Source organism: Salmo trutta, chromosome 34, assembly GCF_901001165.1.
Source record: "Salmo trutta chromosome 34, fSalTru1.1, whole genome shotgun sequence".
Classification (NCBI taxonomy): Eukaryota; Metazoa; Chordata; class Actinopteri; order Salmoniformes; family Salmonidae; genus Salmo; species Salmo trutta.
In genome coordinates this window covers 17,804,315-17,822,413 of record NC_042990.1, presented here as the reverse complement: position 1 = coordinate 17,822,413, position 18,099 = coordinate 17,804,315, and the positions used below count along the sequence as shown (strand labels likewise).

The 18,099-nt window shown below is 42.5% G+C and overlaps 1 protein-coding gene across 2 annotated transcripts in view; it reads right to left on the bottom strand.

Moving 5' to 3' along the window:
• Positions 1 to 18,099, bottom strand: part of LOC115173725 (KH domain-containing, RNA-binding, signal transduction-associated protein 3-like) — a 155,213-nt gene that overhangs the window by 73,742 nt on the left and 63,372 nt on the right. For both annotated transcript variants that reach the window (XM_029732071.1, XM_029732072.1), the window contains exon 2: positions 2,841 to 2,959. In XM_029732071.1, the coding sequence (XP_029587931.1) occupies positions 2,841 to 2,959 (119 nt within the window). The remainder of the gene's footprint in view (positions 1 to 2,840; positions 2,960 to 18,099) is intronic.

The following is an 18,099-nucleotide window of genomic DNA, read 5'->3' as shown; positions in this document are numbered from 1 at the left end:
CTGTCCAAACTGAGCAATCGGGTATGGGCCTTGGTCAGAGAGTTGACAAAGAACCTGATGGTCACTCTGACAGAGCTCAATAGTTCCTCTGTGGAGATGGGAGAACCTTCCAGAAGGACAACCAACTCTACAGCACTCCACTAATCAGACCTTTATGGTAGAGTGGCCAGACAGAAGCCACTCCTCAGTAAAAGGCACAACAGCCCACTTGGAGTTTGCCAAAAGGCCCCTAAAGGACTCTCAGACCATGAAAAAGAAGATTCTCTGGTCTGATTAAACCAAGATTGAACTACTTGGCCTGAATGCCAAGCGTCATGTCTGGAGGAAACCTGGCACCATCCCTACGGTGAAGCATGGTGGTGGCAGGATTTATGCTGTGGGGATGTTTTTCAGCGGCAGAGACTGGGAGACTAGTCAGGATCGAGGGAAATATGAACAGAGCAAAGTACCGAGAGATCCTTCATGAAAACCTGCTCTCAGGACCTCAAACTGGGGTGAAGGTTAACCTTCCAACAGGACAACGACCCTAAGCACACTGCCAAGACAATACAGGAATGGCTTCAGGACAAGTCTTTGAATGTCCTTGAGTGGCCCAGCCAAAGCCCGGCCTTGTTATTTTTATTTTTATATAAAACCTGTTTTCGATTGATCATTATGGGTGATTGTGTGTAGATTGATGAGGATTTTTTATATATATTTTATCAATAAGGCTTTAGAATAAGGCTGTAGCGTAACAAAACATGGAAAAAGTCAAGGGGTCTGAAAACTTTCCGAATGCGCTGTATATACTTTGGAGGGGATATCACCCTTTCACACTGTGGTAAATACAGCCAGTTTGTTATTTAGAATATATTTTTTCTGTCTTTCAAGGGAAAGAAACCAAATGCCCACCGTGCCTATTTTTCAAAAATCGTCAGTCCACATGTCAAGTGTAATTGCACAATTGTATTTACTTTAAGTTCTCTCTCAACTCCGGGACTTCTTGCTAACATTATTTTTGCCTAATGCAGATCTCTAGTGCCAGAGAAGAGAGACTCTTGGACTGAAACATTCAAACCTCCATTCATTTATGAAAAGATAGTACATTTGTGCCACAGTTCTAACTCCCCCTTGTAATAGTGTGGTGCGATGACAGAATGACGCAATTTAGCAAAATCTGCCAGCATCTACCACAAACAGTCACGGCATAATCTCAAAACTTTTAAGTGAGGAACCACTGTACATGCATAACCCATTCTCCATCATTGCAGGAGTACCCGCTAGGCTGACAATGAACTGTGCTGCTATGTGAATATGATAATCCAGGTTAACCTAGTTTTTAACCAGCGGCCCAATTTAAGAATGTTAGGTCTTTAATTTCATAGCTAAAGTATAATTAAATTGTTCTTAGAAAACCAAACGTCTGGAACCTTCCCTATGGTGTCCTTGCCTGTTGCATACTATTGATAGAAGAGCTGTGTTTTCCAAGACGGATTTAAGCCTTCTGAACATGAGTCTAAATGGTCGCTTTCGGAAAACGCAGCGAGCCACTTCAGTGGCGAAAACCAAAAGGTGATGTTTGTTGTTCAGGGAGAAAACCCATTGGAGTCAGAGCGATCACTCTAGCCCATTGCTACCTGTCAGATTGAACAAATTGAATTTGTCTTCCTTCGGTGGCTTGTTGAGGCTCTAAACAGCGTATTAGCGGCCCCACTTATCAAAGCTGTCCAAGCAAATGTGTTTAGCTGCACTCCTATGTGACATAGATGTTTTTATGGATGACATTACATCTCCCTTTATTACACACGTCATTGTAATTGTTTTAGAAAGGGACAAAATGTAGCTCTCACCAGGTTATCTAGAAGACATAAATCTTGCACCGACAAAAGTAGTGCACTAAATAGGGAATAGTGTGTCAACACAGGTTGTTGAGCCTTCTGCAGCTTTCTGTCCTCTGAAAGCCAGGTCATTCATCTACAGCCACTCTCAAAGAGGACTGAGGTGAAATCCTGAGTGAAGACATCATCATCACCTGAGTGAGGCATCTCACGTTTACGCTAGCCTCTCCGCCACCCTACTAGCCTCGCTGTTATGGTCCCTGTGGGAGCCGTCTGTCATGTAGCTGCCGTGTGGCGCCATTAAAGGCTGATGCTGATGCTGGGAGCTTTGTCTCAGAGTGAAGGGCTGAGGGGCTCTCATCACATGGCTAGAGGAGCACAGCATTATCACTCAAACAGCATGGGCTGTTTCATCTTCACATGGAGGTTACTCTGAGAGGTGTGAGGCTCTGTGAGAGGCTCTGTTTCTATTTGCTGGAGCGAGAGAAAAAAAGGAAAGCGCAGGTGCTCTCTCTCTCTCGCTCTCTCTCCCTCTCTTTTTTCTTTCGCTCTGTATTGCCTATTGTTATATATCTGCTTTGTCCTCGATAGACATGCATATTTTTTCCCCCAGTTTGTCTTTTCAAAGAAAACATGCAAGGTGCCAAAAGCAATTAGATAGAAATGAAAAGACCAAGAACAATTTAAACCTAGACATCTCTGCAGGAAATAGCATCCTCAAACATGCATCAGTAGTGAGTCATTGTCTCAGGATTAAACGGAAAGCATGAGGGAACATAAAGAGTGACAAGCACATGGAGACACGTCATTGACCAAGGTCATCGAGCTGACGGGACGTCATCTAACTGAAGAATGGGAGGGGTTCTATAAAATTAAAGGTGATTTGCATTAATGTTACAAAAGCATAAAATAGATGTTTGGAGAAGAAAACACATCACAGAGGCTAACTGAATAGAAACCATTCTTTGTTTGCAGTTGCACAGTACGATCTGAAAGTATGTAGCCAAATCCAGCAGTACTTACTTTGGGAAACTGTTTGACGGGTATTAACACTTTCTGGCCCAGCTTCATGTTCTTGTTGATGACGACATCAATGAACTTCTCCTCTTCTTTTCCTTCATCTTTTTGTAGTTTTTCAATTTCTACAGGGAGAAAGATAAAAGCAAGATAAGAGTCAATGACTATAAATGATTAAGACAAAAAAGTGATCAAAGGATCAAAAGATGTCCGTCCATTTTCTCACAGGAGTTTGCTGAAGTGAAATAATATAATTTACGTGTGCCAGTTTGCCGGTTGGTTTGTTGTTGCTCAGGCTCACACCTTTTTGCTTTCTCAGTCAACTGTGAAATAGGCTCTTTTGGCAATGCTGTAATTTACCTGGATATGGTTGTAATCATAGCATAGTCATTCATCGTGCCCATTGGAAGAAGCTCTCTGTCTGGTTTGTAATATTTTGCAATATAATAGTAGGTAGATCAAATGTGACTTTCCCAGACATTTGAATAGCTTTCATGTTTTACCTCGTGAAAATGTATAATTAGGGAGGCAAGTATATCTGTAGGTTATGTAAAATATTGGGCGTGATGGTTTAGAAGGTAGCCTTTGATGTATTTGAAGATGTAACCTTGAAGGATCAATGAGATGGATAACATCTGTGTTCAGGAGCCAATAAAATGGTAATGTAGGGGGGGGGGGCAGGGAGGGCCAGGTAGGGAGGGGACCAAGGGCAGAACCGAAGCCTTCAGGCTAGCATTGGTCAGTGGACACTTTAACTGGGGTAGTGGAGGGAAGACTTCAATAGAAACACACACATTATCTATGGACATATACTACCCACTAGGGCTACAATTACAATTACCGTATAACCGTGTAACCAACGGTGATGGATGAAGACCGTCATTAAAATCAAATAACCATCAATATTATTGTTTTTTTTTATTTTTATTGGGGAATGACCACAAGGCAGCAGAAGCACACACAACACTAGGATGAATAGAACAGGCTTGGAACTTCTAACCCTGGCAATTTGACTGGTAAACTAATTGGTACACTCACAATGGCTGCCTGGTATTGTGATGCAATAATTTCCATGGTAATGTACGTATAATGTTAATTCAAATGATGTTAACTGATGTGGCTCATGAAATGGTATGTATTTTTTGTAATGTCAGTTGAGTTGAACCAACAAATCACAGCACATATTTTAGCACATATTTTACTTCCTGCTTTGCTCCTATGGGTACACTCGCAATGGCCGCCAGTCCACTCATTATGCCATCATTGACCTGAATGGGGATGCCCGTTCTATTCACAGTGGAGTGTATTCATGGATGCCAAAGGAAGCCAGGCTTCCCTCAAAAATGTACCAAGAAAAAAAGTCCCAAATAATTTATCTTTAGTCTCTCTGTGTTTCCTAACGTTTCTTCAATTTGGAAGAGGCTAAATGTATCTCACCGTAGAAAGCATCCGAGCGATAGTGTCTGGTCAAAAGGAGTATGATATTGTTGCTGCCCATAGCATTGAATGCAAGGGAAGCCAGCGAGCATCTGGCCTCCCTTGATAAAATAATTTATACAATAATAGCCAATCAGCGTTGAGTTAAACTAAGTGAGCTCAACTGTGAATGGTCCTGGCGCACCAATAAAAATGTGTCAAGGGAAGCCAGTTTGGATTTGGCTTCACACCATTAACACAGCTAGAACAATTAGCTTTTCCAGTCATATCACATCGAAAGCCAAAAGTCATTGACAGAAAAAAAACATTGTGTTGTTGTCCTCCAGTGGCTAGCTAGCTAGTTCAAATGGGCCCTTTCCTAAATTAGTCATGGGTGGAGATAAGGATTTGGACTTGTAGCTTCACTTAATTATCCGTAATGCTCCATGATTACATCTGCGATTTTAATGTTGATTCTTATCCAGCCATAAATTCATAAATTGTGCCTCTGGCTTGAGAGGATGGAAGTTCAATATGTAGCTAGATGTAGAAGGCTAATGCTAACTAGCTGGCTAATGCCCATGAAAGGAAGTTAGGCTAGCGGGCAAGCATTTTATCAAGGTAGCCTATGACAACAAAACCTAAAAGTGCGTACTGTATGACAGAGTGATAGACCATTTCGACAACATGAAAGAGATGAGGATGGCATTAGCAGTTCTCTAAGTAGGGTGAGTCAACATGTTTTTTCTACATACGCACACACACACACAGCCACATTATATTTAGCTTATGTTGATTGGACTAAATTGTTTTTGGTATATTTTAGTTGTCACAGTATTAGACTAAGCAGAGGTGATTTGATGATGATGAAAAGTTGAAGTTGAAATGGTGCTGGAATAGTGGAGGCAGCTCCTGTTTTCTCTCGATAAGTCTCTGGTGTTCTAAATCAATAGTTGTTTAGTAGTCTGAAAATGTCAGAAACATTAATAACTTGCTTGACCATGCTCTAGGTCATGTACCTGTTTCTCACATGTAATATGCTTTGTGGACTTCACCAGACAGATGTTGCTCTCTGGTTTTGTGATGAAACACACGGTGGTTGAATTTATTCTGCCCGCCGTGTCTTCTCATTGTCTTATTCTTATAGGCCTATATATCACGGTGGTAAGACATATGAACTAACAGGTTATAGAGCAAACAACGCAATTATCACAACACATAGGTTGTTATATGGCTTTTTTTCCTGGCTTGGCTTCCCCAGTGATTTATAACCATGTACCGCTACTGCCTATTCAGCACAGTCAGAAGCAGAGAGGAGAAAATGTGCGTAAAACAATTATAATAAAAAACAAACATTTTATATATATATATATATATATATATTATTTTTTTTGCTATTCAAATAGTTATTACTGTGACCACGGTCATTTGGCTGGCCAATTATTGTCATCCAAAATTCCATGACCATCACAGCCCTACTGGCTCAGCATGATATCAGAGTGTAACTTGTGTGACACGTGTAACATCTGGGTCTTTCGCATACAGGCTAATAAAGCCATGGTAGTGATGTGAAGAAATTGAAAACAAGTTGTCTCCAGATTTGACTTTCTACTTGCTGCATATCATTTCCATCACATCTTGAGGTCTTGCTTCTCTGAGTTTTTTTTAAATTTAACCTATACTTAACTCAGCAAGGAACAAATTCTTATTTACAATGACAGCCTTGTTCAGGGGCAGAACGACAGATTTTTACCTTGTCAGCTCAGGGATTCGATCCAGCAACCTTTCGGTTACTGGCCCAACACTGTAACCACTAGGCTACTTACCTCCCCTAGTTGACAGCATTAGATTCCAAGAATGAAGTGAAAGACTACAATAACAGATATATCAGTAAGCTGGAATCTCTTCTAAGCCTGAACTCATCCCAGGAGGGAGCAGATTCCTCACGTTCTGAGGAGAGCCCAGATTAATATTAATATGTGGCCTTACAGAGAGTCTGTCTTTGTTCCTCAATGCTCTGGTTGTCCTCAGGGCAATATTCAGTATCCTGTGGATGAGTCGATACCTCGTTATTGGTTTCAACAGTTCTCTGATGTGTCGGTGAAATCCCTCAATGTTCACGGCTATAAGGATTTTAAAACATCTGGGCCTTAAATGTGTGGATATTTCCCATCTATAATACCTAGCTGTCCCCTCTATTGAAACAACCTAAACTGCAGTTTGGTGTTCTATTTCCACAGTGGTTTGGTTAACAGGTATCAAGAACACAGTGTTCACTAAGAGGGCTCTCTTCTCCTCCGAACCAGTGGTGACTGTAGTGGTGGATGCATTTCAACTGGCCCTTAAGTCCAAGAAAAAGGTCTTGTTTGATGGGTACTGTGGTTCTTCTTCCTCCATCAAAGAGGATAGATATGTCATTAAAATTGTATTTACAGCTTTACAAGGCTTCCGTGGGCTTCGGTGATAGCTAGGATCTACACAGTAGGGGGCCTGGCCCAGCTCCCAGATGTCTAGTCCTCTATTAGACATGGAATCACTAAAGAAAAGCAGTGCACTTACTTAGACCACATCCATCCTTCCATTTAAAATGCGTAAACTGGAAGAGATTTGCAAGATTATGCTTGACATCCACATCAGACTGTGAGCGGTGAGGAGTTGAGATGAGGGGGTTGTTACATCCTCTAATGTCACATTGCAGAGAAGGTAAATGTTGCGATGTGATATTAAGAAGATCAAGCATCAGAGGTCTAATAGCGTTCACATCAAATATTGATCATGCAAACTATGTGGGGAATGCATACATTGTATTTGTGGCTAAACTGTGACATTTTCACCAAACTCCTTGAGACTAGTTGATAGATGCATAAGGTTAAGCGTATTACATTTCTTCCAAACCGGAGGCAATGTGGTCCTGGGCAATAATGGTCACACACCATGAGTTCGGCGACAAATGCTTGGACATTATTCTTCTAAATGTGTTCTGTCCTGCTCCTTACTCTGTCTTCATGTTGTTTTTGTTATATTTTTCCAGAAGAAAGACATTATGTCTTTGTACAAACTTCCTCAGGCAGAAAATGTCCAAGTCTACTTTTGTGATGGTAAAGCATGTCAGAGCTTTGAGAATTTAGACATTACAGAAAAAGAGAGAAACATTTTATGCAATGTTTCTGTGATATAGCACGAACCAAACATTATTACCATAAAAGGCTTCTTCAAATTCCTACATAAAGAAAAATAAGTAAAACTGTCTAACTCCACATTCTAACTCAATTGGCTGGAACAGACTGGTGCTTTAGAGTTAAATAAACATAATCATTTATTTGGTTACTTGTTTTATGTAGTAGTGTCTTAATCGATTTCCCAAACTTTGCCGTGAACACACACCGTAGCCTATGCATCCTATATATTTCTGTCTCAACTTAATACTGAAATACTTCCCAGTCAAACAGACTATACGAAATAGTGTCATGAAACAACATTATAGTACGTGTATATTATATTAAGGAAGAAACAACATGAGTAAGAAACACACAATATAAGTGGTCTGTAGGTTTGGGTAGCTAGATTTACCAGGGTACAGATCAATACCAGGGCTACCTGCTGTCATCTCAATGTGTCACAGTCTTGTGTTAGCCCAGTGTTGGATGTAGATGTTATTTTCCCCTCAAACTGCCCCCTGCTTGTGACTCTTTGTAGATTTCCATGACAACTGACAGACTCTGATGAAAAGCACCATACTCTGGGTTTCAGTCGGTTAAGTGATTACCTGAAGCCTCCAGGTGACATTGTGTGGTCAAAAGAACTTCATATTAACACAGAGGGAATTTAACTAATTTCTCTCTGTCCTTTCAGACAGACAGGACTCTTAGGGCTGGAAAAAAAATGGACTTTAAGTTGACATTTAATAAAAAATATTTAAAATGCGTTTGTTTGTTGATTTCCTCTTTATTGAAAATTACACTATATTGTTTTCTTTCTGCAGAAGAGATAATGAGTTTTACTTTTGGCTTTTAAGTGAAATTAAGGACCAAATGAATAGAAATGCTGAAACAGGAATTTCATGTCATTATTCTGTAATGTTCTGAAGCAAAGCCTTAATGAACTGTGCAGACCTAGAACAACCCTGGTCAGTTTCCTCACAACAGGAGACCAGGCGCTCCTCGCCTCTGTTCATTAAATCAATCTCAGACAGAAATCCCTCTAAAATGCATTTACATTTGAATTATCAATGCCTCCTTCTCTTCCTCCACCTCTACAGCTCCACCTCCGTATAGTGATAGAGAAATGATCGCTACATGAAAGCAGGCTGTTGACAAACAGTCTTTGTTTCATTCCTAATATGACCACCAATTCAGTGTGATTCAGGGTATCAGCCTGTGAACCGAGTTAGAGAAAATGCGCAGCTCAACACTCAGACCCTCCCACCATGCAGGGTTGTCTCAGCTCAACACTAAGACCCTCCCACCATGCAGGGTTGTCTCAGCTCAACACTCAGACCCTCCCACCATGCAGGGTGGTCTCAGCTCAACACTCAGACCCTCCCAACATGCAGGGTGGTCTCAGCTCAACACTCAGACCCTCCCACCATGCAGGGTTGTCTCAGCTCAACACTAAGACCCTCCCACCATGCAGGGTTGTCTCAGCTCAACACTAAGACCCTCCCACCATGCAGGGTTGTCTCAGCTCAACACTAAGACCCTCCCACCATGCAGGGTTGTCTCAGCTCAACACTAAGACCCTCCCACCATGCAGGGTGGTCTCAGCTCAACACTGAGACCCTCCCACCATGCAGGGTTGTCTCAGCTCAACACTAAGACCCTCCCACCATGCAGGGTGGTCTCAGCTCAACACTGAGACCCTCCCACCATGCAGGGTTGTCTCAGCTCAACACTCAGACCCTCCCACCATGCAGGGTGGTCTCAGCTCAACACTCAGACCCTCCCACCATGCAGGGTGGTCTCAGCTCAACACTCAGACCCTCCCACCATGCAGGGTTGTCTCAGCTCAACACTCAGACCCTCCCACCATGCAGGGTGGTCTCAGCTCAACACTCAGACCCTCCCACCATGTAGGGTTTTCTCAGCTCAACACTCAGACCCTTCTGCCATGCAGGGTGGCCTCAGCTCAACACTCAGACCCTCCCACCATGCAGGGTTGTCTCAGCTCAACACTCAGACCCTTCTGCCATGCAGGGTGGCCTCAGCTCAACACTCAGACCCTCCCACCATGCAGGGTTGTCTCAGCTCAACACTCAGACCCTCCCAACATGCAGGGTGGTCTCAGCTCAACACTCAGACCCTCCCAACATGCAGGGTTTTCTCAGCTCAACACTCAGACCCTCCCACCATGCAGGGTGGTCTCAGCTCAACACTCAGACCCTCCCAACATGCAGGGTGGTCTCAGCTCAACACTCAGACCCTCCCAACATGCAGGGTTTTCTCAGCTCAACACTCAGACCCTCCCACCATGCAGGGTGGTCTCAGCTCAACACTCAGACCCTCCCACCATGCAGGGTTGTTGCAGCTCAACACTCAGACCCTCCCACCATGCAGGGTGGTCTCAGCTCAACACTCAGACCCTCCCACCATGCAGGGTTTTCTCAGCTCAACACTCAGACCCTCCCACCATGCAGGGTGGTCTCAGCTCAACACTCAGACCCTCCCACCATGCAGGGTTGTCTCAGCTCAACACTCAGACCCTCCCACCATGCAGGGTTGTCTCAGCTCAACACTGAGACCCTCGCACCATGCAGGGTTCACTGTCTTTGTTTCATTGCTAATATGACCACCAATTCAGTGTGATTTAGGGTATCGGGCTGTGAACCTAGAAAGAGAAAGTGCGCAGCTCAACACTCCGACCATCCAACCACACAGGGTTCAGCCTCAGTTCAACACTCCGACCATCATGCCATCCACCAATTTCACTGGCTCCCTGACAAGGTCAGTCTGGCGGCAGGAATTCGTTTTGGTCCCTAATCTGGAGATTACATTCTCCTTTCCCGGCCCAGTGCTGGTCTCTCTCTCTCTCTCTCTCTCTCTCTCTCACACACTCTCTCTCTCTCTCTCTCTCTCTCTCTCTCTCTGTCTCTCTCCTGTTCTCACTGCTCACTGTGCCTTCTCTCGCCCTTTCTTCCAGGCCCTAACTCTCTCCCTGCAGCCCCTGCCCCATCTCCTTCCCCCTCTCTCTCTCTGTCTCTCTCTCCCTCGCTCTCTCTCCCTCGCTCTCTCTCCCTCGCTCTCTCTCCCTCGCTCTCCCCTGGCCCCTGGCAGCCGGGTTCTCTGCTGTGAGGTAAGTAATGTGCCCAGACCTGCGTACAGCCAGCAAACAATGTCCAGGATTAAGACTGCAAACTCTCCCTCCCTGCAGCCCCTGGCAGCCCAGCTATGTTAAAACTGAGACTGAGAGGCCCTCCACCACTGCAGGGGGCCTTTTCAACTCAGCAGCCTGCCCGTTGGTATCAGGAATACACCCAACTAACCTGGGCCTCCTCTGTTCTCTGTTCAGTTAAATCTTCCTCTCTCATCATTCTCATAGAGGATAGAGTAAATAGGGATGCAGTTATTTGGCCTGCCCCACCCTGCCTTACTGATAGTATTGGGAATACAGTGCCTTCAGAAAGTATTCACACACCTTGACTTTTGCCGTATTTTGTTGTGTTATACCATGAATTTGAAATGGATTCAATTGAGAATTTTTGACACTGACACAATACCCCATGGAATGATGTTTTCTGACATTTTTACAAATTAATTAAAAAGGAGAAGCTGAAATGTCTTGATCAATAAGTATTCAACCCCTTTGTTATGCAAGCCTAAATAAGTTCAGGAGTAAAAGTTTGCTTCACAAGTCACATAATAAGTTGCATGGACACACTGTGTGAAAAATAATGATTTTTGAATAACTACCTCATCTCTGTACCCCACACATACAGATTATTGTAAGGTCCCTCAATCGAGCAGTGAATTTCAAACACAGATTCAACCACACAAAGACTAGGGAGGTTTTCCAATGCATCACAAAGAAAGGTACTTATTGCTAGATGGGTAAAAAAAGAAGAAGCAGATATCCCTTTGAGCATGGTGAAGTTATTAATTACACTTTGGATGGTGTATCAATATACTCAGTCACTACAAAGTCACTCAGTTGCCAGAGAGGAAGGAAACCGCTCAGGGATTTCAGCATGCGGCCAATGGTGACTTTGAAACAGTTACAGAGTATAATGGCTGTGGTAGGAGAAAAATTATGATGGATCAACTACATTATAATAACTCCACATTACTAACCTATTTGACAGCGTGACAAAGCAATTATCTTTTTGTCCTGAATACAAAGTATTACGTTTGGGGCAAATCCAATACAACACATTACTGAGCACCATTCTCCATATTTTCAAGCATGCTGGTGGCTGCATCATGTTATGGATATGCTCGTAATCATTTAGGACTGGGGAGTTTTTCAGGATAAAAAAGAAATGGAATGGAGCTAAGCACAGGAAAAATCCTAAAGGAAAACATGGTTCAGTCTGCTTTCCACCAGACACTGGGAAACAAATTCAAATTCACCTTTCAGCAGGACAATAACCTAAAACACAAGGCCAAATTCACACTGGCGTTGCTTACCAAGAAGACAATGAATGTTCCTGTGTGGACGAGTTACAGATTTGACTTAAATCTGCTTGAAAATCTATGGCAAAACCTGACAATGGTTGTCTAGCAATGATCAAGAACCAATTTGACAGAACTTAAAGAATTTTGAAAAGAATAATGGGCAAATGTTGCACAATCCAGGTGTGGAAAGCTCTTAGAGACTTACCCAGAAAGACTCACAGCTGTAATCACTGCCAAAGGTGCTTCAACAAAGTATTGGCTCCATATTTCTCTATATTTCTAAAAGCATGTTTGACTTTGTCATTATGGGGTATTGGGTGTAGACGGGAGAGGAAAAAATCTATTTCATACATTTTGAATTAAGGCTGTAACACAACAAAATGTGGAATAATTCAAGGGGTATGAATACCTTCTGAAGGAACTGTATTTTGGATAAAGACAGCTGCATAACAAAAAGAAATACAGCCTTAAAATTCATTATTTTACTGTGATATTATACTGTGGTATAATGGTTCGATGAATTCAGTTATTTCTTTTTGTTATAAATTGTTTATAGATTTGTACAGCTATAAACAATTTAGACAATTCCTTGTCATGGCAATGGGAAGAAAAAATTGGGTTTTTTGTCATCTAACTGGAGGAGTCTTGAATTGCATATGCATTTTTATATTTCCATATAACAGTCTGGGGAGACAGAGATGTTTAAGTTCAGAAGACAGTCAAAGACATGAAAGGATAAAAATGTGGCTTATGAGTTCTTATTTCTCATCCTCAACCAAACTACTAGATACTGGATACTCATCTCGGTGTCCTCAGCTCATACTGATGCCCTTCATAAAAGTAGAGGACATGATATACTCCATGTAGACATTACATGACAAGCTTTATTAGGATGTCAAGTCAGGTCTCCAAGCAGTTCATATAGAGATTACATTTTCAGCAAAAATTCAAGCATCTGCTATATGACTATATTTGCAAAGGTTTCTTAAACTGCAGAATAATGCAATTCCCATGCTGTGTCCCCTGGAGGCAGATTCATAAAATAATCAAATAATTACCAGTTATATATATAGTTCAGAGTCAGAATGAGTCCCAAATGGCACCCTATTCCCTACATAGTGCACTACTTTTTGACCAGGGTCCATAGGGAATAGGGTGCCATACAGGGTGGGACTCATGCAGTATTAACTCTGAACAACATCCCTTGACTGGTAGACTAACTCTGAACTCCGATCTCTGTCATGGCAAAGCCTTGTCTGATTAAGCCGTGTTCTTCAGAAAGACAGTGCCTGCTAGCCTGACAGCAGTGTAATAGCCATAACCATTACATTACATGTGGCCCCAGCCAGTGTGACAGTCTTCTGCTGTCACAACCAATCTGGGTTACAAGTCTAAGTAGCTCCAATGAACTCCTCTGACCTACATATCCATGCAGACTCAAATATCAACTTGTTCACTGTCTCAATCCACTTAAGACTGAAATAAGTACAATATTTCAAGGCCCCGAAAGAAAACAAACAAACCATGAAATACAAACACACACGCATGCTCACACATGGGAAAGTTATGTCCCCAGACACCCTGCTATAAGACTGCCTCGGTTGCATATTCAACAACAAACCATTATGCAATATGTTTTGTTTACTAAAATATCTGAAAAGCATTCCAAAAACCCCAGACAAGGCATATTCTATATGTAATGTATGTCTTAGTGTAAAACTAAAAGAGACTTTGAAGATACTAAAGAAACCCTATGTAGATTTAAGCATGCTAGTATACTGTATCACCACCACTACACTACATTTAACTCGAACTAAAACAGTTAGTTCCTCTGACACTGCAGACGTGAGACTCCAACACACTGGCTCGTGCCTCAAACCTGTTATATAGGTTAATGGCATTCTCTATGCATAATTCACAAATATTGAGTTCATAAAACATTATGTTTTTCCCACAAAACAATAGATTAGCAGAAAATGAAGCTGGCTCTGGAGAAACATGGCCCCGGCAGGATAAAGTACCCACATAGAGAACATCCCATGTGGAGAACATCTGAGGTTCAGATAGCTAGTTAGGTATACCTTACTGTATTAAATATGCATGAAAGCAGGGCCTCCTGTGGAGCTGGATAATACAGGGATACAGTAACAGAAGGCTGGAATGATGGTCTCCCACTCCAATGAGATGCTACTGGAAGCTACCACCCACCACCATAACACACACACACACTCCAAATAGAAGCTTCCCCTACACCTGTCCTCTCTCTCCCCTCACATCTGTCCTGACCCCCCCCCCCCTGCCCATTTGACGTCTCCATCAGCCCCTTTGCTTCTCCAGCCGTCCAATCCTAGACACACTAGACTACCTGCACTTTGAAGGTGTCTGATTAAAAATGCAGTTTAGGAGGTTGTGGAAGAGCGAGATGAGAGTTGACGTGAGCTATCCTGGGGAAGGGACCAGACGCCTTTCTCCTGTCAGATTCACTCTAAGATTAACCACTATCTCTGTGTGGCCAGCCTGAACAAGAACACAGATGCCTGCCCATGGCTCCTTATGGCATCACATAAACTCTGATGCTGGTCCACCATTGGAAAATAAACACATAACAAACACTAAAAACTACAGCTGTAGATTCTGAACAGATTCGGAGGAAATGTTCACCGTAACACACTTTGCATGTCGATATGTTACAGTGAGTGAGAGCACTCAAATAAATGGTACTGTACCAACATCTGTGTCTGTCTTTTGATCCAACTAGAATTCATGGGTCCAACCACACGCCTACTTGGCATGATACGCCTTTCTCTGAGATTGCTTTCTAAAAGGAACAGCACAGCAACACTGCTTGAACTATTAATATATAATTAGCATGAGCTGATGTTTATCGGTTCAACGTCGCTTAGCCAAATGAAGCTTCCCATCAAACCATCATTAGGCTCTGAAAGGAGGGGGGACGTGAAAAGAGGAGAAGGAACTGTGACTTGGCGTAATGATGGTCATTATCTGGAATTCATGTCAGGTTACATTATCAAAATGCACTGAATCATCATAACTCATAACGACCTGAGAGCCTTCCTTTTTCATTTCAATTACTCATCTGGTGTCAATTAGAACTGCAGACGAGGCTGAGGCTAAAAGGGAGATACTGCTGCGCCGCATGGAAGTGCTTTTCAAGGGGAAATCCAGGATTTAAGGTAAGACAGTTGAACAAATCTCGTGAGGTATTTTAATAAGCTAGCTTTTTCAAAAATCAATCGATATACACTGAGTGTATAAAACATTAAGCTCTTCCACGACAGTCACCCCGCTCCTCCGCACACTCCACTGGCTTCCAGTTGAAGCTCGCATCTGCTACAAGACCATAGTGCTTGCCTACGGAGCTGTGAGGGGAACGGCACCTCCGTACCTTCAGGCTCTGATCAGTCCCTACACCCAAAGAAGGGCACTGCGTTCATCCACCTCTGGCCTGCTCGCCTCCCTACCTCTGCGGAAGCACAGTTCCCGCTCAGCCCAGTCAAAACTGTTCGCTGCTCTGGCACCCCAATGGTGGAACAAGCTCCCTCACGACGCCAGGACAGCGGAGTCAATCACCACCTTCCGGAGACACCTGAAACCCCACCTCTTTAAGGAATACCTGGGATAGGATATATTAATCCTTCTAACCCTCCCCCTACCCCTCCCCCCTAAGTCGCTCTGGATAAGAGAGTCTGCTAAATGACGTAAATGTAAATGTAAATCAAGGTGAAAGCTATGATCCCTTATTGATGTCACTTATTAAATCCACTTCAATCCGTGTAGATGAAGGGGAGGAGACAGGTTAAAGATTTTTAAGCCTTGAGACAATTGAGACATGGATTGTGTGTGTGTGCCATTCAGATGGTGAATGGGTAAGATAACATTTTGAAGTACGGGGTATGGTAGTAGGTGCCATGCGCACCGGTTTGTGTCAACGCTGCTGGGTTTTTCACGGTCAACAGTTTCCTGTGTGTCAACAATGGTCCACCACCCAAAGGACATCCGACACAACTGTGGGAACATGGGTCAGCATCCCTGTGGAATACTTTCGACACCTTGTAGAGTCCATGCCCTGACGAATTGAGGCTGTTCTGAGGACAAAATTCTGAAGTAAAAAAAAAATGCGTGTACCAATCCCAGAATGCCCCTTTAAAGGGTTAGCTAGACAGCCTACTGGTTGGTTTGACTCCATACAGCCAAAACATGTTACAGACATACAGTCACAGAGCCTTTTAAAATGTCACTTCTTTGTAATACAAAACATTTGTATGAGCTTTTATGGGAAAAGTCAGAAATGATGGCATTGCATTGTTATTGATATTGATTCTGTCTACTATGAAGTATTTTCCCTCACATTGATACATCATTAATAACATCTAACAGACTGAAACTCAACAATGCATGCCATATCCTTAGAAGGCCACAGCCTTTGGGTTATCCTGCGTCTAGCGCCTCCTGAGCTGCTGAATCTATTAGATTACAGACAGAGTGCCGCTTCATGGCACTAAGCATCAAACAACCCCAAAACCTAGTAAATCAATATCCTAATTGAAATAAGAGCCTTGATTTTCTCTTGTAGATGATGCTACACTTATTTATGCTGAGTGATTGAGTCTGTTTTTGGTATCAATGGCAAGGGGGTCAGGGGGGTAGTGGGATAACATGCCAGATCAGATCTACTAATATGGACCTTGTTGTTTTATTACCATAGTAACAGATTATCTGACAGCTCTGTATGTAGGATCAGAATATAATCCGGATGTAAATCCATGGAGAACGGTGGCAGATTCTAGCCTGCTGTAGTCTACACCATGTATCATAGTGATTTTACATCTTATTATGGCCTAGCCTTCTACCCTTTTCACAGTATCATTAAACCGTCCTGAACAGGACTGTGCTGGCTCTGATATTTTCATTTCACATTGTTCTTTCCAGCATTGTTCCAGCAACTACGGTGGATGCGTAGGCTATACATTGGATCGTGTGTGTGTGTGTGTGTGTGTGTGTGTGTGTGTGTGTGTGTGTGTGTGTGTGTGTGTGTGTGTGTGTGTGTGTGTGTGTGTGTAGTCACAAATGTGGACAGAACAATATCACAATTATGCAAAATATTGTATGTCGGCCTATGTCAGTTATTCTGATTAAGCATAAAGATGTAAACCTCGCTGTCAAAGGAAATCCTTACATAATGGGTTAGTATTGCCCAGTGACTCCTTCCTTACAGCTCAATATGAAATCACCTCATGACGATCTACCTCTACCATGAAGACAACATCACTACAACATGCTCAGACTAATCCTCATACATTCCAAGTTAATGGAAGCAGAATTATAGTGGATGGATGGGCTGTTCTTAAATGGAAAACCTTAATTAGAATGCATAAAAATATACAAAATAATTACCATAACTAATTATGTCCTATTACTTATTACCTTCATTCGTTTCACTGTTCTTTTTACCTCATTAACATTCCAACTGATGTAGCATCCAAACAAGAACATCTATGACATTAGGGCTAGATATACGCAATTATAATGTTGCCGTCAACGCATCCATACTTCCATCAGAAGAGAGTTACTTTGCTCAAGCAGAGAGAAGAATAATCTCCATCTGGAGCCATAAGGGAACAGGGTTGCTAGCATGTACAGTATGCTGAGACATAGAACAAGACTAAAAGGAAATGTCTTGATTAACCACCAGGTCAGACATTCTGAGATGAAGCCAGAGTGCTAAAAGGATTCCAGATTTGCATCCCAAATGGCACCCTAATCCCTACACAGTGCACTTCCTTTGACCAGGGCCCATGGGTCAAAGTAGTGCACAATATAAGGAATAGGGTGCCATTTGGGATGACACCCAGGTTTCTACCTTGGGGAATAGAACTCCTGTCTTAGACCAGAGAATATAGATTAGGGAATAGACCATAATGAGTTTTACCATTTTATGAGGGAACTAACGAGTCTCTGCTGGGCAGGAACAGAACAGGAAAACCTGCCTTGACAAACTGTGAAGGATCCCCTGTGTTAAGGATCACTGGTGTGCCTAGCTTTTATCCAAGTCAAAAACAACTTAGCTATGTTTAAATTAATCTTAAAGGAGGAGTCATTTTTTTATAACCAAATATAACAATTTTATGTAAACGGAATATTATAGAAGGGTCCATACACCTTTTTTTCACATATATTTTTTAACTTATCCCAAACAGCAAATCACTTCCTCATCCTTGCTG